Below are 21,304 nucleotides of genomic sequence, written 5' to 3'. Positions count from 1 at the left end.
TTTCCAATAATGGTCATTTTGAAGTTGACTTTTGTCTTGAGGCTTCGAAGGCGACAGTTGAGTTTTGTGACGTGGAGGCTACCGGGACATGCTTCTGCTGCGACGTTTGCAGATCCCACCACATCTCGCGCGGGATGTGTACTCAAACGAAGTCTACGCTAGTTTGGCTACAACGCTGGATCCGTGGTTGATGGAATACGGCGTGACGCGGCTGTCACGGTTGTTCGATTGCCTTGAGGACATGCATGCCATCATGCTCCATCATGCTGCGTACTCAGGTCGCGTGGACGTCGTAGAAGTTGAGATTCGTGTCCGTGGAGTGTCTACTGCCATGACGATGTTGATGATCGACTTGGCTGCGTGGAACAACCAACGCCTGGTCCTTGACTTCTTCCAGCAGCATCCGCATGCCATCGGCTGGACATGCTCGTCGTTTGCATTGGTCGCGGCAGCCCGAAATGGCCATACAGACATTATTATGCAATTCCTCCACGGCCAGTTTCCATCGGTGCCATCGACCGAAGACGCCATGGACATGGCTGTAGAAGGAGGACATTTCAACATGGTGGAATTTCTACATGTCCACTGATCCGAAGGCCGTTCGACATGAGCTATGAACGGCGCGGCCAGAAATGGCCATTTGGACGTGCTGTGTTTTCTGCATGCGAATCGAAGGGAAGGATGCACGGAGCTGGCAATGGATTTGGCGTGTGAGCAGGGCCATTTGGAAGTCGTCTCAAGGCTGCTCTGAACGAGCTCTGGGCATGGCGGCGACCAAGGGCCATCTGGATGTTATGGAGCGGCTCCACGCGAATCGAAGTGAAGGTGGAAGTCCTTGTGAGTTTTCGGGTGCTGCAGCTGCGAGGTGTCTGGATGGGATGCAATGGTTGGTGACTCATCGCCCCGACGATAACTGCTTTGACGAAGCAATGCTGGCTGCATCGGGAAAAGTTATTGGATGGCTGCTAAGTCAAGGTCAAACTGTGTCCGAACTTTGCGTCAACAAAGTCTGCAGGGGTGGCCACCTCGACGTAGTGAAGTTCTTGCATGAGCACCGACCAGAGGACTTCACTCCAACGTCTCTTTTATACGCTGTGAGAAGTGGCCATTTGGAGCTGGCCCAATAGCTTGATGGCCATGGCATCACACACCCCAGAGCGATGGATGTGGCTGCATCATGCGGTCATTGCACGTGCTCGAGTTGCAAGTCGTTTGATGTGTCGAAGGCGGCTATGGACGAACCCTCCTCGAACAGCCATCTTGGAGTTGTCCAATGGCTTCACAAACATCGATGCGAGGGCTGCACCGCCACGGCCATGGATCGTGCGGCTGAAGAAGGACATTTCAGCGTTGTGCAGTGGCTACATTGGCACTGAACGGAAGGTTGTCCAACCGACGCTATAGATAGTACAGTACTGCTGCAAAGGGCCACCTGATGATGATGGTGGCATTTCTTCACACCCACAGAACCGAAGGCTGCACGATCGAGACCATGCATCGAACAGCTTGTCAGAGACGACAACTTAGACGACGAAGAGTAGCGCCAAGGACCCAGCGCAATGGCATTTTGAAATTTTCCCACCAATCGTATCTAGCTAGCTAGCCCAAACAATGTTTGCCGACGTAATAGAGTGAGTCCAAGTGCCCAGTTGATTTGTACGTACAGTAACACTGACGTGGACCGCGATTTGTATGTACAATAAGTACAATAACGTTACATTTTTGCTATAAAAGGATGGATGATCCACAACGAGTACGAAACGCGGAATTGCATTCTCCATAGTACTAATTTTTTGTGACGATCGATGCTACTTTTTGTACTTTTCCGCTCGCTTTTCGGCCTTCTTGGCCGCGTTGTCTTGGATCCGCGACGCTTCGTGCTCGGCCTTCTTCATAATGTCATCCAAAATTGCACTCTTGTACTCTTCAAACGTGCCATTGTACGCAATGCAGTCTTGGTCACCGACCACCCACAGCACGCAGTTGATGGCGGCAATCAACCGCGCGTCGTGCGTGACAACCACGACGCCCCCGTCGAACGCGTTCAGAGCATCGCATAGCGCGTCGATACTTTCAATATCCAAGTTGTTGGTCGGTTCATCCAGTACCAGCATGTGCGGGTTCATCAGGATGAGCTCGGCGAGGACCACACGGGCCTTTTGGCCACCCGAAAGCAGTCGGTTCTTGATCTCGTGCGCGTGGCCTTCCAGCCCCACCTTGCCGAGCAAGTTGCGAGCATCTTGGTACGTAATATCCTGAAATAGCCGACGGAGGTACTCCACGGGGGTCTCGCCCATCGGCAGCTTGTCCACAAAGTGCTGGTTGTACACACCCATGCGGAGGCGGCCGTTGCGTCGGACTTCGCCCTCCTCGATCGTCAAGTCACCCGTGATCACCTTGAGCAGCGTACTCTTGCCGACGCCGTTGGGCCCGACAATACACACGCGGGAGCCCGTATCGAGCCCAAAGTCGACGTCCTTAAACAAGTACGGCCCGTTGCCATACTTAAAGCTCACTTCTCGAACTTCGAGGATTGGCGGCGACAGCTGCGTGATCTCCTTGAAGCTAAACTTGACCGTGTACTCGCGGGGTCGCTCTAGGAGCTCGAGGGTCTTTCCTGAATCTTGCGCCGACTCGACCGACGACTTGGCCTTCTTCTTGTCGGCGCGGGCGCCCGGTTCGCGCTGCTTCTTGACAATATCAGACGCCTTCGAGGACGACGCGCCCTTGGCCTTGAGCGCACGGAGCTGTTTTTGCTGCTTTTCCCACGCTTTTTCCGCCTGCTTTCGCTTTTGCACTTCCATTTCCTTGAACATGTCGTAGTTGCCCTTGTACGACACGATTTTTTTGCTTTCCAAGTGCAAGATCTCGCCGCACACGGAATTCAAAAAGTCGGCGTCGTGCGACACGATAAGCAGTGTCTTCTTCCACTTTTGAAGGTAGTCGTCCAGCCAAATGACTGCGTTCAGGTCCAAATGGTTGGTCGGTTCGTCCAACATGAGCAGCGTCGGCTCCACATACAGCGCCTTGGCCAACGAGATCCGCATCCGCCATCCGCCGGAAAAGTCTTTGGTCACCTTCTCCTGCATGTCCGAGTCGAAGCCGAGCCCAAACAAGATGCGCCGCGCGCGAGCCTCGGCTGCCGACGCGTTCATGCCGGCCAGCTGCTCGTACACTTCGTTCAGGCGTTCGTCCAGTTGGTCGCTGGGGGCCTCGTCCAGTTGCGCCAGCAGCGCCGTCTCCTCTTCGAGCAACGCCCACCGTTCCGCGTCTGCCTTGAGCACCGCGTCCACCGCCCGCGTGTCGTCGGCCACGACCTCTTGCTCCACGTACAAGCAGTCGATCTTGGGGGGGATGCGCAGTTCGCCCAGCGCAATCATCTTGAGGATCGTCGTCTTGCCTTGGCCGTTCGGCCCAACCAACCCGTACTTGCCGCCGTGGTTGATGTGCAGCGAAGCGTTGTCGTACAAGAGCTTGTTGTGCGCGTTGATGGTAAAGTTGTCGATGTGGATGTCCGTCGCGTTTTCCCAGTTGGCGTCCTCCGTGAACGCTTGCTGGGACACGGAAAACTGCTTGCCGTCCATGGGGTTGGCGGCGCGATGGTACTCGGCGTCGCGCTCGGTGGCGTCGGCGTCTTCCTTGAGCTTGCGCCGCTCCTTGTTGCTGAGCTTCTTGCCGTCTTTCGCGCTTCGGTCCTTCTTCTTCTTGGCCGCCGCCTCAGACGACGTGGTGGTGGGGTCATTCGCTGCATCGTCAAGCTTTTCAATCGTCTCCAGAAGCGCCGCTGCAAACGCCGCCTTCTTCTTGGCCTTCTTCTTGTCCTTCTTCTTGTCGGCGTCGGATGCGGGTACTACCTTGGTTTCAACCACCTCTTCTTCTTCTTCCTCGTCGGCCGCGGCGGCTTGTTCGATGCCTTCCACGACGATGTCCGTGTCGTCGACTTCGCTCTCGACTTCTTCAATGACAACAGCTTGCTTCTTCTTGTCCTTCTTTTTGTCCTTTTTCTTGGCGGCCGCCGCAGCAGCCGCTTGAACGTATGGATCGTCAGCGTCATCGTCGTCGTTGTCGTCGTCGGCGGCCTCGACGTGTTCGGCAACAAACGCTTGCTTCTTCTTGTCCTTCTTCTTGTCCTTTTTCTTGGCGGCCGCCGCAGCAGCCGCTAGGACGTACGGATCCTCCTCTTCGTCGCTTGCCTCGTCTACGTCCTCTACAACGACAACGGCCTGCTTCTTCTTATCCTTCTTCTTGTCCTTCTTTTTAGCGGCGGCGGCAGCAGCGGCTTGGACATACGGATCGTCTTCCTCATCATCCTCAGCAGGAACGTTGTCCACTTCGTCGTCTTCGTCCGCATAGGCTTGCTTGTTCTTCTTGTCTTTCTTCTTATCCTTTTTCTTGGACGCAGCGGCAGCGGCGGCTTGGACATATGGATCCTCCTCGTCTTCGTCGTCGTTCTCGTCGACTACGACTGCAGCCGCTTGTTGCTTCTTCCCTCCTTTGCTCTTGTCCTTCTTGCTTCCCTTCGCATTCTCCTCGGCGGGGGGAGCAGCGGCGGCGGCCGGAGCAGGCTCGTCGTCCGAGTCGTCACCACGGCGGTTGTTGCGTTTCCTCGCCATGTCAAAAGTTGATGAATGGCGACGTCGAGGTCGAAAACCATTGGATAATAATAAATTGCGGAATGTTGGTCGGTTCCCTCCAAGTATTTTATTACAGGCCCGTTGCCGTGGAAGCGAGGTTTGTCGAATAAAAATAATCCAAACGACCAACACCACCTATATTTTAATCATGCGACGAGACCCCTCTATTTTAGCCAATCAAATGCCTAGCTGTTTCACTTTTGAGCGTCACCCCAATGACCCACTATCCTGTGTATCACTTGGCCATGTAGCTGCTGCTGCTGCCGTGACTCCCTTTAGGAATCGTCCCCATTGCCAGCGCATGCATTTCGTCTCTGGTCACCACGCCCATGAGCTCGCCACGCTTGGAGACCTACACTTACTTCTCTCAGCACAATGCCAGTCATTCATGATCATGCACTCTCACCACACAGAGGAAGCTCAACCCGAGCGAGCGGAACTGGCGGTACGCTTGGGCGGCCGATGCCTCCACTACGCACAAAGTCGATCACATCCATAACTACACCCTATACAACCAAAGGAAAGGCACCGTTGATCAGCCCTGGAGACGGGTTCACATAGAACTCGAGGTTCACAAAGCACTCCCGATCCGCCACCGAGAACTTGGACATGTCCAGCGGAACGGCATCTTCGTGGTCGGATTCCAGGACATGCACATTCGTGCGGTCACTTTCGTGGTCGGCACACGAAAATGGGTTCCACGTTGCCTTTTGGTGGAGCAACCGCACCAGCACATTCCTGGAAATATCGAGAAATGTAATATATATTAGAAAATGCGTGTGTGTGTTTAGTTATAGGAATACTATACCGTTGAATCGTGCCTTCCAGCACTTTTTCGGGCTGTCCAGTGTGCAAGTCGTATCGGCGTTCGACCACAGCCCAGCACATTTGTTGCGGGTGTAGCTCCAGCTCGGCCAAGAGCGTCCCCACTCGCTCTCTCTACACATGTCCATATTACCATCATGCCAATCGTTCATGCAGAGGACGATGGATATGACCTTGCCAAAGCAGCTCACTGGCTCTGGCTTCATAACCAGAGTCACACTCATGTGTTCTGCGCCTTTCGGTGGACTCCAATCCAAGAACGGAAGGCGCCGGCAGTGGATATGGACCTCATACAACCCCTAACCCACCGCCACAAAGGATAAGTTATATGAACCAAACGTAGTACTTACCTCGCTGAACAAGTTGCCGACCCATCGCGCCGGCATGAGGGCCATCATCAGCGGCAGCGCGTACTGTAAATCCCCTGTTAAGACAAACATGTGAGAAACAATCAAAAATAATAGTTATTAAACAAAAAATAATATAAATTCTATTAATTTAAATATAATGAATTCCATCTATATGTATATACATGGAATTCATAAAGGAACAAAATGAACAAACCAGTGGCCTCGAGAAGTATAATGGCCAGCGAAATAGTCATGCGCGTGACGCCCCCCATCACCGCCGCAGCCCCCACCAGTGCATACGTGCTCAAGTTGACAAAATTCAATTCGTCCGAGTGCATCTACACGAAAATTCATTTCATCGCATTAATATATATATATATATATATATATTATTATTATTATTATTTAAAACGGCTAAAACGACAACTTACCCATCGCCCTGCCACCCGTCCAAGGGCCGCTCCAACAAGAATGCAAGGCACAAACACACCCGACGTAATGCTGGACCCAAACACCATTGCCGTGCCCTGAAATGTGGTTTAGTTAACGGCAACTTAGTTAACGGCAACATGGCAACGTATGTATGGTAGGTACATGAGGCGTACCAAAAAGTAACAAAAGGCAAACGCAACCAAGCTGGATGTGGTAAACGTGGGCGGGGACGCCAGCGTACTTTGGAGGTGCAGCAGCTACCAGTACATATGCCACCGTTCAAAATGTCAACACATCATAATGTAGTAGCAGTCGTACGTACGTACGTACCTGTTTGAGGGCAGCGTCCTGCGGGGCGAGAAAGAGACTTGCCAAGTCGTTGTACTGACCCGAGGGGCATGTGAACGGGACCAACTACAGAGCAACTTTATCGTTATGCCATATAATTTATGAACCAAAATCACTGAGGGTATCCTCGTACGTGGTTGACCAGACGAGCTTTTTCTGTGGTGGAAATCGCGGGGGGCATGGTCTGACACGTGCCGATGAAAGCCGAGAGGAAGTACCACACGACACTGAGCCCCACCGACACCCCCATCACATATACGACTTTGAGGGGCAGAGGTAGTTGACGCAGTTGCGTCCGATACATGATACATTTGTTGATTTGATTGAAAATGGCGCCCAAGACGCCACCCTAGAGCATGCGATCGCTTGGTTTGAGGGGAATTAGTAGATAGGATAGGGAAGCTTTGATTGCGTACGTACCACCGCCCCAATGGCCATAAACACGACTAGCTCCCACGGCAAATACGACGCTCGGTCGACTGTCGGGTCGACCATTTTCCCTATAGCGATTGTTATTCAACTAGTACTAGTATGCATTGTAAAAAATAGAATTCCCATCGATAGGAATACTACTAATAGTATGTACTGTATGTACATCGTACCAAATGCAAACAGCGACGATTTGCTGGCCGTTTCAGAAAACGACGCCAGCGACGACCCAAACACGACGCACGCCGCCACCTATATATGTATGTATATACATCGCATTCCAGTAACAACCAAAGCGCAATAAAATAGACGAACGATTGAAACACAAAAATCAAGTCGATTGAATCGGCAGACAATCGATTGACCAATCAAAATCGATAGATTTGGCGAATAATCAGCCCAAAAGTCGAAATATTGGGTAAAAGGGCAATACCATGGCGCAAAAGAATGCTCGCCAGATGAGCTTGGGGGACAAGAACGACGCGCCTTCTTCCAGTGCAAACAACACACCTCCGATGGGGGCCCCAAACGCCGCCGCCACGCCTACCATGTCGTCATGAGTGTGGGGATATACGACGCTACTCTTGTGTCCACAGGGCGAACCTGCCGCGGCGCCGCACGTGACCAAGTCCCGCACGTCTTTTTCTTGAAGGAACACCACTGGACGCCACCCACAGCCCTGGTACGACCGTTTGGACGAGAAAAATGCGCCGATGATGGACGCGCTGTGAATCATTGGCCCTTCTTTGCCAACGGGCAACCCCCCAGACACGGAGAGGATGACCCCTACGATCTACCCAACCCAGCCGCCCTCAGTTATTGATGTTGGAGCGTCAGCAGTGATTACCTTGCACACCAGCGTATCCATACTCATCCACACTTTGACATGCACACCGTTCAACGTGCTCTTGATCTCTGGAATGCCCGAGCCTGCAGATGCCGGCGCCCAAAATGTCGTGAGCAGGCTGGCGATGCCGACACACCACGCATTGCACGCCACGAGAAAAAGGACGCCCATTCCGTGCATGGACGTGCCTTGTGCCTCTTGTACTAGCATGTATGTCATGAACATGGAATTATCTGGGAGGGTTGGCTACCTAGCAGGGCTTGGAGGGTGTGAAACTTCCACGACACGAGGCTAGAAGTGGCGAGGTTGATGAGCACGGCGACGTGGGCGGTGGCGACGCCAATGAGTAGCGTCAACAGCCACTTGGTCAGCGAAATCATCTTGTTGCGCCATGAAAACGTCGTTGGACCGCATCCACACGGAGCGAACGTCGGTGGAGCTATGTCACCTTGGAGGTGGGACAGGTCGCCCTTGGTGAAGCGAGCGTCGTACGTTACAAATTCGACGCTTTCGTATTGAATCGAATCGTGCGACGTGCTGCCGCCGTGTTGGCTTAGCGGGCGGTAGGCCATTTTTGAGCTCACCCGGCGATCGAATGTTTGTGTCCGAATTTATCGAAGATCCCCGTGGCAGCGGTTACAAGTGGCAGTTATATTCACAATAAGAGCATTATGGTAAACTATGACATTTAGGATGCCAAGGACGGCTACGACAACGAGGACGGCAACTTGAGCTTCTCCTCGAGGTTGTCGATGGGTCGTTTTGTAACCATGTACTGTTGAAATGCAGCGAGAGGAAGTGTTTTGGCCTGGTTGGCCAGCACGTCGTTCAATTTTGCATCTAACGTCGCGTCGTTGGGTTCGTGGAGTTGGAGCAAGGCTTTGACATCGCTTTCAACGAGTTCGTGGCTACCTGGCACATTGCCACTGGGACTGCACTGAACTAGCCACTTGTACAGGACTACGAATACAACGATGAGCCCAGTTCCAAGCCCTAGATGATTGTACAAGCTAGTTTTTCAGGGGTATTGTCAGGCTGGGTGAACAACTAAAAAATAGCTGAGCATGAGATGGAACGAGACTTAACGCGGAAATCAAAGGACGGGCTCACCACGTAGACCTCAATAAATGACTCGAGTGTCGGCGGTTGGCCTGCAGTGGGTGGGTGCACAACATGCCATCACACGCCTAGAGTACACCAATGATATCGATGATGATTCTTGCCCTGATATACAATATCTCTCAGTAAGTCGTACTGTGTAGGGGTAAGGTTGGCAGGATCTCGTTTCCTAAACCATTCATTATGTTCACTCCATAGTTCCCAATCTATTCCGTACCCGTTGACAGTAGCGAGGAACCGGGCTTGCAATTCAAAGATCACTTTTTGGCTTACTACAAGGCGCGCCTCCTTGCTTAATGAGAAATCTCGTGGTGTCATGTTTACATCCAAATTTTGCCTCCAGTCGCTCCACTTCAAAGATTGTTGCTGCTGCTGCTGACATGGGGATGCGCAGTTGAAATGTGCCGCTTCGACGGGAAACCGTTACAAAACCCGTTACAAATGTTATCCGGAAGTCGCATTGGATTTGTGCGAACCAACAATTTGATGTTTTTGTGAACTATCTCATGCTGCTCCGCGGTCGACTCCTCCGTGCGGCGATCCCATTGCAGGTCGCATGTTTCAGCACATCTACATCGCCCAAATGGTGGGAGTGGTCTCGTCTGGCTTCGTGGTTTACTTCCACGCAACCCTCAGAGCCTGTGCCTCAAGATGTCGAGCCAAAAACGTGTGTGTTTATCGACGGCAACAACATGCTCTACGCAAAGTTCTCCCCTACATGCACTCTAGCGTCGTACGTGCTTTGCTCTGTGACCGTACTTGTTCTTATCGTATCCAACAGGAGGCATGTAGAAATGGTGTGGCCATAGGTGCCACCTTGGGCTTCCTCCACGAGCTGCACAAAGTGGTCGACAAGATGAAACCCCATCGAGTTTGCGTGTTCTTTGATACGCCTGTCATAACCCAGCGCAAGAAGGAAGATCCTACATACAAGGCCAAACGCGAACGAATGGGCGATGCATTGCGGCGGCAATTCCCACTCACGGTTTGGTCCAATGACGCATCGATGCCAGTGGTGTCACGGCATAGTACTATTGTAGGGATCAGTGCTAAAGAGCTTAGCCGTGCCCGTGGTTCAAGTGCCAGGCGTAGAAGCAGACGATATGATCGCATCGTATACAAAGGCCAGCCTGGAGAGCGGTTTCAACGTGATCGTCGTGTCGAATGACAGCGACTTTTTCCAGCTGGTGCAGAGCAATGCATCGCCCACGGTGTCCTTGTACAAGTTCCGGACACGGTGGCTGATGGGCCAAGACGAAGTGCTGCAACTCATTGGCGGCACAAGTCCGAGATTGCACCCCGACTTGCGAGCCCTGAGAGGGGACCAGTGGGGCAAAACGCCTGGCCTTCCCGGTGGCATTTCAAAGGAGCTCGCTGTGGAATTGTTGGAAACTGCTGGCGGGCTGTTGCCGCTCTTGGAGTCTCTAGACAACGTACGAAGGCCATGCCATGTTCTGAGGATGAATGGATCTTGTAGGTCCAAGACGAAGCATTGCGCAATCGGCTGCATGCCTCAACCGACATGTTGAAGCGATCGTACCGCGCGTCCAAGTTGGACGACTCGTTGGCGTTACCTATCCCCTTACAAGACTTTGCCATGGGTCGTGTCAACCAAGCTGGGCTTGCGCTGCTCCTAACGGATCCCACCCTCGTCAAAACCCACGCTCTGGAAGTTTAAGAAACGGAATGTTTGTCCCTCAAAACTTGTGCGGTAATTTTGAGATTGTTTTATTGTCCTTCTCACTGTTCAGTCGAAAAGTGAAACCGTTTTACAGTTAGAATGAACTTGGCAACATACCTTGTATTCACTATACAGTAGTATAGTGAATACAAGATACTGTAGTAAAGTGAGTTCAATCTGTTTCTTTTTTAGAAATGTATGGATTGGCTGAACCATTCAGAAATCTTGGAAAGGGGGGTTAGAATGGATTTTGATTGGCTAGTTCATTCTCCAATCGATTTGCCAAGTCTATTCGATTCTACCGGTACAGGTACTCGCGACTCCAATTACGAACCGACTTGACAATATTGGTAATTCGATTTCAAATATAAAATTGGACTTGCCAATCGAATCGACGAAGCAAAATCGACGCAGTAATTGACGGACTAAAGTAGCCAATGAAATTTTCGAAAAAAGTCCTTTCGACCAATCATATTGCAGGTGGGTGTATTCGGTGCATTGCCAAGCTTCTCCATTTCGCAAAGAGTTCACGGACAGACAGTGAGTACGGAATATTTAGTTTACTGTTAAGTAAAATGACGTCTCGACGATTTCAGGTGGATTTGACGTCGTGTTCGTCGAATCTACCGAAAATACCAACTTTAGCTTGAAATAGAACGCAAACCTTCACGGCATTACATTATTGGAGCCGTGGTACGAAGAACGGAGAGACCTTGCCATTATTCTTACTCTCAGAGTCTAGTGTGTTGGACAATAATGGCAGTCGCGAGTGTTGGACAATAATGTGACCAGTCCATAGTTACCTGATTGGCCAGTGGCTGATGGCCCTACCTGGCGCTCGCAATGCCATTGGCTGAAATGGACCAATTGTAGTCGTCGAAACGATATGTTCACACAAAAAGGGCCAGTCAAAATGGCGTCAGGGCCGTTATATCTTGGACTTTGTATGATGAGTCCAACCACACTATTTTTGGACACGTAGAATATGAACTCACAGTCACACACGACCAACGTTTAATTCTAGCTTGCGATTTGTATGTATTTTAATTATAATATCCTGGCCACAATTGGAATTGTAAATTCCAAGGAATTCATACGACGAACCCTCAGAGGAGGATCAAGTCGCCGCAACCAACCTCATTCGTCCTTTCGTAGTCATGTGCCCCCTTCGGTACATCCTCCTCGCGCTGTCTCTGATCGTGGCCTTCATCGGTCTGTCCCAAGCTGCGCTGGAGGCCGACGAAGCTAGCTCGTCCGCAGGTGACGACGACACCACTACTGACGGGAGCAAAGCGGCCAAGAAGTCCAAGTTCCAAACCCTTGTCGATATGCTCTCGGGTCGCTACTTATTGAACGCGTACTACGGCGCCCCCACCGCTGTGAAAGTCGACTAGCATCCAAGTCCCCACGATCATTAAGTTATACCACCAGCGTCTGATGAATTATGTAAAGTACGCATCCTTTTGAACCATAGTGTTGTGCTTTTCGATCATGGACGCAGCAGTCGTTGTGTTGAGTGACCCCTGGCTCTCAATAATCCATAGAACCGTTCAGCGATGGTTTGAATCCTTTGTCCAAACAGCCATTGTGCGCGAATGCAGTTCGTACCAGATATCGTAGTAGAATTTGATTGAATTATGTCGTCTATGCAGGGCATCCGCCGTCGGGGCACGACTTTGTCACGACTGGAGTCTTGCCCGAGTCGGGCGTGAGCTCGGAGAGTTCTTCGTCCTTGCGAATGCGGCTCGCCTGTGGGTCCGAGAGCTCGACCTGAAATACACCCTTTTCATTCGCCTTGCCTTGCACAATGTTGTACAACAACATCGCTTCCGCTTCTTCGATGCCTTTGATCAGGCCTGTCAGCGCATGGCCATCGTGTACGTCGCGGTTCTCGAGGAAGGCGGCGCGAACTGCCTTGCGTGCCTCTACGACTGCGCGCTTGTCAGCTCCGAACGTTTGCTGGCTCGCTCGAAGAAGTCGTCGGTAGCCTCCAAGGACTTGTACGCGAACCGTGGATGTCGCCATTTCAATGGTCGAAAAAACCAAATGCAACTAATACCTCCTTCAATTAATAATGTACTAGTAGTATGCATTATCACAGTGACCCCCTTTTTGATGTTCAAGAGTACTATACGAAACGATGGCAAAAGGCAACTGAAATCCATAGGTTATCGTTAGAATGCAAATGCTTGTCCTGGTAGTACGAGGTACTACCTACCGATACAGTATAGACCCATGGTATTAACTTGGAACAGGCCCTTAAACCACGGACCTGCATTTAGGACACTTGGCATTTGTACGATTCTTCGCATTTCGGGCGTGGAGTCAGTGCAGTGCTGACCGTAAAATAATTTTCTCGTGAATATATTCATTTTTCGTATAAAAATGAATTAACTTTTTTGATGGTGGAGAAAATGAATACCGGTAACCTAATATTTCTGGAGCATGCAGAAATAGGATATTTGAACTTCCAGTGGCAAAAAATAAATACGTTAGTATTGATGTGACAGGAATAATTCGTCGTTACCACGACACCTGGCTTCAAACCCACTCGTAGATATGGATGGTTAGGGCATCCCCAATGGTGCGACGGTATAATCAGACTGTATTTTGACGTTTGCCGTCACTGTATTTATACGTATTATGGTACAGTACTAGCACTTTTTTGCATCCCCAATGGTGAAAACGGCAAATAATCCGCATAACAGGCTCGTCTGGTTATGGTGACTCGGCTGATGGAAGCATCAGACAACAACGACAACGACATAGACAACGAATTGGTTCAAGCAATCCCAACGCATATAGTGATATTGACTACTACTAGTAGAATTCATCTGCATGGAGGGTCAATTTGCCCACTTGTTGACCTCGAAAGACACAAAAAATGCTCAAGAGCAGTGTCCCTCAACCCAGTCAGTAGGGTAGTCAAGGGAGGCAACTCTGATCTCAATTGCGCTGCATTTGCTTCAGCCAACCGTGCTTCTGATGCACTTGTAAACTAAAATTAACGAGATATCATTGCTTGCAATTGATTGGCGAAAATATTTCAAATAGTATTCAATAATTGGCTCCCGTATTTTACCGTTCGGTATTCACAAAACGGTAAAAATGGCCGATTTGCCGTCTCGTGATAAAAATATGCCGTTTTCGGTAGATACCGTCGCGCCGTTGGGGGGTGCCAAAACTGCATATTTGACCCCAAACACGGTAAAATAGCGTTTACTGTCGCACCATTGGGGGTGCACTTACAGTCACTAACACAAAAGTGAAAATGCACTAAATATCAACCTTTGTTCGATTGAAGACTTTCACGAAATGATGCGCTCCGTTGAGTAAGGTAGTTCCACCTTAATCCCTTTCGATAATGCATGCATTGCATATTGTGTTTGAATTATTCAAGTAAATTATTCATGTGGGCGGGGACAGGGGAATGAATAATTCATTGCAGGACAGAGAGTGAATAAGTAAGCCGTGCAAGTCATGACGGTAAATAAGTAATTCGCTGCCTCGGACATCAGAACATGAGAGTGCCTCTGGAAACCGCCCGCCCTTGTATCGTGTGTAACATAATAGTCGTTTGAGTATCAAACCAGTGCTTCAAATGTGGGCAACCAAGCACTTCGGCTAAGTCTAGGAGGCCACACGTTGCCGCGTTGATCATAGCATGGCTGCTTCCCGGACACTTTTGGCTGTGCAAATACTTGACGATTGCCCAGTAAAGATTGGTGGCAGTCTTCTCCATTACTGCATTAACGTCATCATTCGGATGGTGTGGAGCCATCGAACGACTTCCAATTGATCACGGTTGCCAGATGGCCACCACATGTCACTGCGCCACACCGTCTAACTACGTACAACCAAACCCATTTCGAGCAAAAACTGGATAACGTTATGGCCAACTGTCCGTCGCTAATTGCATCGATCACAAACGATTCGCCTCCTAGGTCTTGGGCCCCGCTCAAGAGTCCCGTGTAGCTAATTAGGCATTCGGCGACTTCCAGGTGGCCATTTTCACTGCTCAATGCGGTGCAGTGGTTGTGCATCCATTTCTTCACTGTGTGTAAAAGCATCACCGCTGACAAGTGGCCTTTTGTCGCAGCAATGTCCGCGGCTTGGGTTGTGCAGACTTCGCTTCGATTTGCATTAACTTGGAGGAGCCCCTTAAATCAAAGCGCAGGACATCCAAATGGGCTTACTGTACCACACCAATCCACCCCCGCTCAAACAATGCACGCCAATACTAGTACCAGCTACGATGAATATCAATCCTATTGCTCAACTCATTTATATATAATGTGCTGCACCTCGGTGGCCCAATATGCAATCGCTACTTTGCGAACCGAAAAGTACTCGGAGTACCAAATTGTACGTCGTTTTCAACTGAAGTAGGAATACCGTCGGTATAACTGTTCGTACAGTAGCATTCCTATATGGTCGTATTCTGTGCACTTCACCAGGTCCATGGACGTTCCTACTTCTATAAACACTGTCTTTTGCTCGGTGGTGGCTCGGCGTCTCTGAGGCCACCAGCCGCCTCGACCGCTTCCAAGTACATTGCAATCAAATTTTGCATCGCTTTGACATAACGATACATCCAATGGCCTTGTAACTTGATCAAGATTGCCAAGTGACCACGTTCTGCCGTATGATCCATCGCCCCCATCGTCCACGTACAACCCATGTCCAGCAACAAATGTACCATCGATAGCCGCCCCTCGTCAATTGCATAGTCTGCAAACGGGACGCCACTTATATCTTCTGACGAATGGAGCAAGGCCCACCGCATCGCCGCCAAGTCTCCGTTACGAGCGGCGAACATGAGAGTGCCTCTGGAAACCGCCCGCCCTTGTATCGTGTGTAGCCACTTGGCGACCCCCAAGCGGCCTTCCATTACTGCCCACTCGAATCCATAGTTTGTGCCTCCTTCGCTTCGGTGCGCGTGCAAAAACATCACCGCTGTCAAGTGTCCGTTTGCCGCCGCACAATCCATTGCATGGGACGTGCAGCCTTCGGTTCGGTGGGTGTGAAGGAACTCCACCATCGTCAGGTCACCCATGGCAGCTGTAAAATTCATGGCGTCGATTGTACACCCTTCCGTTCGATAGCGATGGAGCCACTTCACAACACTGAAATGTCCATTTGCCGCCGCGCCATCCATGGCAGCTCCGGTGCAGCCTTCGTGTCGATGGCTGTGAAGCCATTGGACAATTTGTAGATGGCCGTATGAGGCCGCTTCGTCCATCACGTATGTCGTTGCAGTGAACGAATTAAGCTCATGCAACCACTTGAGCACGTTGAAGTGACCATACGTTGCAGCCCCTTCCATCGCGTCACGGTGCGTGATGCCGAGGTCATAATACAGCCACTTGACCAATTCCAAATGGCCACCTTCAATCGCACTATGGAATGCGCCCGACGTGAAAGCGCTCGGGCGATGTTGGAACAGACATTTAATCACATCCATGTGACCACCCAAACACGCGTCGTCGACGGCAGCTTCAGTCACTTCTTGTCCGTGGCTCAGTAACCACTGGACCACTTCCAGGAGCCCATCTTTGGATGCCTTCCCCATTGCTCCCTTGTACAAATCACAGTCAGGGCAATGTGCCATCAACCACTCCATCATCTCCAAACCTCCTGCGGCTGCACCACCAGCAAACCCACTAGGACTACCACTTTCACTTCGATTCGCGTGGAGCCACTTCACCACGTCTAGATGGCCCTTGGCCGCCGCCATACCCAGAGCTCGTTCGGAGCAGCCTTGGAACGACCGGTGCTCATGGAGCCATAGGACCATCCCCAAGTGCCCATTCTCGGCAGCCAAGTCCATGGCCTTCTCGGTGCTTGGCGCGTCGAGTTCAAAGTGCAGGAACTCCACAACGGCCATATGGTTATTTCCCGCAGCCTTGTCGAACGCACACTCAGTAAACCCTTCCCAACTCCGATGCTCGTGCAACCATCGGGCCACATCCAAATGGCCATGCTCACACGCCAAATCCATTGCCAGCTCCGTGCATCCTTCGCTTCGATTCGCATGCAGAAACCGCAGAACGTCCAAATCGCCATTTCTGGCCGCGCCATTCATAGCTCGTGTCGAACACCTTCCGACCAGTGGACATGTAGAAACTCCACCATGTTGAAATGCCCTCCTTCTGCAGCCATGTCCATGGCGTCTTCAGTACACGGCACCGATGGAAACTGGCTGTGGAGGAATCGAACAATGTGAACATGGCCACTTCTGGCTGCCGCGACCAATGCAAACGACGAGCATTTCCAGCCAGTGGCATGTGGATGCTGCTGGAAATAGTCGAGAATCAGACGTTGGTTGTTCCATGCAGCCAAGTCGATCATCAACATCGTCATGGCAGGCGACACACCGCAGTCGTTGAGCGCAACCTCCACGACGTCCACGCGACCCATGTACGCACCATGAAGGAGCATGATGGCATGCATGTCCTCAAGGCAAGCAAATAACCGTGGAAGCCGTGTCAATCCGTGTTCCACCAACCACGGATTCAGCGCTGTGGCCAAGCCAGCGTAGGTCTCTGGGATACACATCCCTCGTGAGATGCGGTGGGATCTGCAGATATCGTAGCGGAAGCATGTCTTGGTAGTGTCCACATTGAAACGACGCCACAAGGCTAGCCATGGACGGCGTGAAGTACACGCGATTAAAGCCATCACATGCCATGGTCAATTTTGTGATTCGATGACATCTACTACTACTGTACTGTAGTTACTATTATTTTAATATTAATAGCTGTATTTCACAGGTACAGTACCCCTAATGAATTCACAGTCCAATAAATCAGTCGCAAAAATGAATAACGTTATGCCCTTACGCGATGACCTAATTACAGTGTAGTATGCAAGACAGTCTTTGGTGAATTCTACAGGGGTGCATTAATCGGCGCCCGTTGACTGTGAACTGTGGGTGGACTACTGTACGTACGTTCTTCGTTGGCACTGTGCCGCTTCACGAAGTATTTCGGGGGGTACGAATAACTGCTGAATGATTCGGATGGTAGGACTTGGTAGGTAGTGGTAGGACACAAAAACACCATATAAAGGACCGCTTGCGCAAACGGCCTCCCGGGCGCTCGGGGCCAACGTAAGGCTACCGGTACTGTACTTTAGGTATCATCCCACAACTTCATCCAATTTCATCCCATGTCATCCAAATGTCATCCACATGTCATCCACGCTTTTAATTCAACAATTATATTATATTAACCATAGTATCCAAGGTTGGTATTAATATTCAATGCTGTCCCGTAAGTCTTAATTATTTTTTTACGGGCGTCCTATTTCTAACTGTAAATCCTCTCCAGATTCAAAAGTCTGTTTAAGAATTAGTTTTTCTTAACTTGTTGTTTGTATTGAGTAGTTAGATTGTTTTACTCTATGGAATACATATGGTACAGTAATGCTATTAACAGTAAAATACTTCGAAGTAATACTGTGGTACGGTAACGTTAGTACTAGTACTACTTTGAAGTAACCTGATAAACGTTCAACCGTAATTGGTGTGGATACAGAATTACAGTAGTCTGGCCCACACTACACAGTACGGCGTTCACTTAGAAGTGACTAGTTACTACTTCGAGGTACATAGCAGAGCGGTACCAGTATGTACCGTGGTATGTACACTGTAGATAAGCCCAGTGTGTGTCCTCATCTCAAGGAAAACATCGAAGGGTCGTGTGCAGTACATTTATATATATTGATACACCAGTAAGTACTTAGTCGTCGTCCTCGTCAGCGTCGTCGAGGGCATGCATGTTGAGTCGGTCTTGCTCGTCAATGTACGTTTCATCGATTTGTTCGGCGATGATGCGAATCACGAGCGCGTTCGACATGATGTTCATCACGGTCGAGAACCGGTCCAGCAGCACGTCCATGGCGACGATCCACACAAAATACGTCGGCTTGTTCACGACGGATCCTCCTTCCATCACCCCCATCGACGCCCACACGCTGATGAGCCCGACGAGGGCGCCATGAGGCAGCGGCGGGCAACTCCACGAGTTGATGACACAAGTGAAGAACATGATGAGCACTCGGCTGACGGTCAACGCGATGGTGTCGTTGACGTCAGTGGTGACACGGCCGAGGTATTCCGTCCGCAGCAGGAACACGGTGCACGCGGCCAAGTAGAAGGCGGCGCCGTCGAGATGGATGCCCGTACCGATGGGTAGGAGGAAGCGCGTGAGCTGATGCGACACGGTCTGGGAGTTGTCGATGGCTTTCACGGTGATGGGGAGGGCCGCTAAGGACGACCCACAGCCAAAGCCAAAGTTGATCGCGCGACTCATTTGCATCATGTACGCGAACGGGTTGCGTCGGGTGCAGACGAACGTCAGGGCTGGCAGCACCACTAGCATGTGGAGCGCCGACCCGAGCACGAAGATAAGGATGAGCGCAAGCGGGGGCTTGAAGTCGTCGCCCAAGTTTTCAAAAAACGAAGATGACCGGACGTTGATCTGCGGCATAATCAGCAGCAGCCGCTCGTACCCGACCGGATCGTTGATGTCGTGGGTGGACGTCGTCACGTCGACGGGCAACGTCGGGTCTTCTGGCACGAGGAACGCCGACGCCACAAGAAATACGACGGCCACCGGCACGAAATTGATCACCCATCCGATCATAATGAGAAAGATGCTGTTGAGTTGACGGAAGAGGTCGATCACGGGGTTGTTGACTCCAAGCGTAGCGAGCGCGACGCCTAGCGGGATCGCAAACATCACAAGACTGACAAGCGACCCGTCCTTGGTGAATGCGCCGACAATGTTGTCGGTCACGAGCTTGTCGGTGAGGTTGAAGAACACAGCAGCGACGGTGGGGGGCCGGACATTCCAGTTGACTGACGCCTTGAATGTGTTGTTGATGTCAGTGAGGGCGAGGGTGGCCATATTGGGGGAGCACACCATGCGGGTGACGTTGGTGAGCGGATCAACCGCGGTGTTCATGAACAACTCGGAGGCGTTGGCCGCTTTGAGTGGACACCGGAGGGTCACGGACACTGGCGGGCCGAACTTGGTGCTTGGGGGGTTCACGCTCGTCATATTAGTGCCGTTCATGTCGACTATTCTTTTGGCATTGCCAGGGCTCTGGAGCTTTGTGGCGACCTGGAAGAGGTCGTCGGGGAGGATCGCAGAGATGGTCATGCCTTGGCCGACTGCCAGCACGGTCGTGAGCAGACACAGGGCGAACATGCGCCAGCCGACCATTTTGCCTTTTTTGAGCGAATAAATGTCGGCGACGCCGATGGTCACATTGACAAAGATCATCGGCACGATCAAGCAAGAGAGGCCGCGAATAAGGAGGTCCCCCGGCAGCCCGATCCATTCGTTGATGCTGCGCTTCAATACGAGGAGGCCCACGGCTTTCTTGTACTGCGCCAGCACAAACTGCTTGGGTTGTTCGCGGAGGTTTGTAAAATCCACGTCGATGCGCGTCGATTCGTCAATCACAAACGCGACGAGAATGCCCAGCACGATGGCAATTACGATGCCCCAAATACCAAAGTATAGCTTCTTGTACCACGCGCCTTCGATTGTCCACAGGTACGCATAGTACTCGTCGTTGAGCTCTTGGGGCTTGGACGTGTGATTTTGGGACGCCCCGAGAATCGCCACGTCCGTTTCAAATACGGTGCGCTCGACGGGCACAGGCAGCGGCATGTTCTGGTGCCGGGACGAGGTCCGGCGTGGCTGGCTGCTCTGCGACGAATTAATGGACGATCGGTTGTGGGCGGTTTCAAAGTTGACGACGATGGGGGCTCCCGACGCTATGTCGGGTTCGGGTGTGGACACATGCTGCCGGAAGTCCGTGCGGAGTTCGCCGCGAGGTGGATATCGGGCGGTCATTTGGGTGTTGGTGGCTGGACCAGAAGTGCGAGGATGATGCGCAGAGTTTTGGGGTCGCTGCGAATTAGGTGCCATTTCACGCGATGCCATTGGTTCGTTATGTTGACAGGTGGTTTTGTGGTAGAGTCAGTGTGCACTTTACCGCTCAGAATACACTGTCGTACCGTACGTAATACAGTACAGAATTCACGTTGATGTCGTTTCGTTGACTGGCTATTTCAGCTGCAGTACTGTATTATTTCGTAATGGCGGAGTAATGGGAAATGTTGACGAAGCGGTGCATGTCGCTCAAAAACGTCTTAGTTGACCACTGCAGAATATATACACTGTACAGTACGCTGAACAATCGATCGATCGATCTGCCGCTCGCTGGGCTGAAAAAATACCTCACCCATTGAGCAATGCAACCATCCTTCTCATGTCCATGAGCCAACAACCCTTTTTCCTCAATGTGAATTGAAAGCGGGGCACCAGATGATAGTAACGTTAGTCCCCTTTGCAAACACAAGATGTATCCATGTTCACTCCAACGTCGCACATCAGATCCCACCGACGCTGACATAACTTCCAAGCAACTCTGTACCTTGATCGCTGGTTGCATAGCCCTGGGAAGGAACACAAACCGTCGACTTCGTATCAAAAGGAGCTTCAGATACTGTGCGTCACTTCACGTCCCCTGAACCCACTTGCTCCACCGCCCGCTCGAGCTTACGGACTTCTCAATCCTCGATAAAAAACCCAGCCTGTCATGACAGGCTGTCATGCTGGAC

General features: G+C 51.1%; 10 protein-coding genes across 13 annotated transcripts; 4 read left to right on the top strand and 6 right to left on the bottom strand.

The window, feature by feature from the left end:
• Positions 1-88: 88 nt before the first annotated feature.
• H257_12236 (hypothetical protein) lies at positions 89-589 on the top strand (the record flags this gene model as incomplete). The annotated part of the gene is made up of 1 exon (XM_009839385.1): positions 89-589. The coding sequence occupies one exon, from the start codon at positions 89-91 to the stop codon at positions 587-589; it is 501 nt and encodes a 166-aa protein (XP_009837687.1).
• A 175-nt stretch (positions 590-764) lies between these two features.
• On the top strand, positions 765-1,404 carry H257_12235 (hypothetical protein; the record flags this gene model as incomplete). Its single annotated transcript, XM_009839384.1, has 2 exons — positions 765-975; positions 1,103-1,404. The coding sequence occupies 2 exons, from the start codon at positions 765-767 to the stop codon at positions 1,402-1,404; spliced, it is 513 nt and encodes a 170-aa protein (XP_009837686.1).
• A 339-nt stretch (positions 1,405-1,743) lies between these two features.
• On the bottom strand, positions 1,744-4,620 carry H257_12234 (hypothetical protein). The gene has a single exon (XM_009839383.1). The coding sequence runs from the start codon at positions 4,611-4,613 to the stop codon at positions 1,809-1,811; it is 2,805 nt and encodes a 934-aa protein (XP_009837685.1). The 5' UTR covers positions 4,614-4,620; the 3' UTR covers positions 1,744-1,808.
• Positions 4,621-4,750: 130 nt separating this feature from the next.
• H257_12233 (hypothetical protein) lies at positions 4,751-8,462 on the bottom strand. 3 transcript variants are annotated; one of them, XM_009839380.1, is made up of 17 exons: positions 8,116-8,462; positions 7,866-8,068; positions 7,622-7,811; positions 7,452-7,561; positions 7,192-7,270; positions 7,010-7,089; positions 6,723-6,938; positions 6,572-6,655; positions 6,415-6,498; positions 6,241-6,336; positions 6,024-6,147; positions 5,810-5,883; positions 5,633-5,758; positions 5,443-5,573; positions 5,164-5,372; positions 5,041-5,105; positions 4,751-4,986 (listed from the first exon to the last, which is right to left on the bottom strand). In XM_009839380.1, the coding sequence occupies exons 1-17, from the start codon at positions 8,435-8,437 to the stop codon at positions 4,870-4,872; spliced, it is 2,310 nt and encodes a 769-aa protein (XP_009837682.1). In that variant the 5' UTR covers positions 8,438-8,462; the 3' UTR covers positions 4,751-4,869. The 3 variants fall into 3 exon arrangements, with proteins under 3 accessions (XP_009837682.1, XP_009837684.1, XP_009837683.1); XM_009839382.1 differs by having other exon boundaries at positions 5,443-5,758; XM_009839381.1 differs by having other exon boundaries at positions 5,041-5,372.
• Positions 8,463-8,571: 109 nt separating this feature from the next.
• On the bottom strand, positions 8,572-9,366 carry H257_12232 (hypothetical protein; the record flags this gene model as incomplete). The annotated part of the gene is made up of 2 exons (XM_009839379.1): positions 8,572-8,825; positions 9,309-9,366. The coding sequence occupies 2 exons, from the start codon at positions 9,364-9,366 to the stop codon at positions 8,572-8,574; spliced, it is 312 nt and encodes a 103-aa protein (XP_009837681.1).
• Positions 9,367-9,472: 106 nt separating this feature from the next.
• On the top strand, positions 9,473-10,721 carry H257_12231. Of its 2 annotated transcripts, XM_009839377.1 has the most exons (4): positions 9,473-9,717; positions 9,777-9,969; positions 10,025-10,417; positions 10,462-10,721. In XM_009839377.1, exons 1-4 carry the CDS (start codon positions 9,491-9,493, stop codon positions 10,660-10,662), a joined length of 1,014 nt encoding a protein of 337 aa, XP_009837679.1. In that variant the 5' UTR covers positions 9,473-9,490; the 3' UTR covers positions 10,663-10,721. The 2 variants fall into 2 exon arrangements, with proteins under 2 accessions (XP_009837679.1, XP_009837680.1); XM_009839378.1 differs by having other exon boundaries at positions 10,025-10,721.
• Positions 10,722-11,727: 1,006 nt separating this feature from the next.
• Positions 11,728-12,221, top strand: H257_12230 (hypothetical protein). The gene has a single exon (XM_009839376.1). The coding sequence runs from the start codon at positions 11,823-11,825 to the stop codon at positions 12,057-12,059; it is 237 nt and encodes a 78-aa protein (XP_009837678.1). The 5' UTR covers positions 11,728-11,822; the 3' UTR covers positions 12,060-12,221.
• Positions 12,222-12,269: 48 nt separating this feature from the next.
• On the bottom strand, positions 12,270-12,716 carry H257_12229 (hypothetical protein). The gene has a single exon (XM_009839375.1). It carries the CDS (start codon positions 12,688-12,690, stop codon positions 12,310-12,312), a length of 381 nt encoding a protein of 126 aa, XP_009837677.1. The 5' UTR covers positions 12,691-12,716; the 3' UTR covers positions 12,270-12,309.
• Positions 12,717-15,142: 2,426 nt separating this feature from the next.
• Positions 15,143-17,223, bottom strand: H257_12228 (hypothetical protein; the record flags this gene model as incomplete). The annotated part of the gene is made up of 2 exons (XM_009839374.1): positions 15,143-16,688; positions 16,775-17,223. The coding sequence occupies 2 exons, from the start codon at positions 17,221-17,223 to the stop codon at positions 15,143-15,145; spliced, it is 1,995 nt and encodes a 664-aa protein (XP_009837676.1).
• Positions 17,224-18,344: 1,121 nt separating this feature from the next.
• H257_12227 (hypothetical protein) lies at positions 18,345-20,596 on the bottom strand. The gene has a single exon (XM_009839373.1). The coding sequence runs from the start codon at positions 20,532-20,534 to the stop codon at positions 18,408-18,410; it is 2,127 nt and encodes a 708-aa protein (XP_009837675.1). The 5' UTR covers positions 20,535-20,596; the 3' UTR covers positions 18,345-18,407.
• Positions 20,597-21,304: the final 708 nt, after the last annotated feature.

The sequence above is a fragment of the Aphanomyces astaci genome (assembly GCF_000520075.1).
Source record: "Aphanomyces astaci strain APO3 unplaced genomic scaffold supercont1.39, whole genome shotgun sequence".
Classification (NCBI taxonomy): Eukaryota; Oomycota; class Saprolegniomycetes; order Saprolegniales; family Verrucalvaceae; genus Aphanomyces; species Aphanomyces astaci.
The sequence above is the reverse complement of the archived record's forward strand: the minus strand, read 5'-3'. Positions and strand labels throughout refer to the sequence as shown.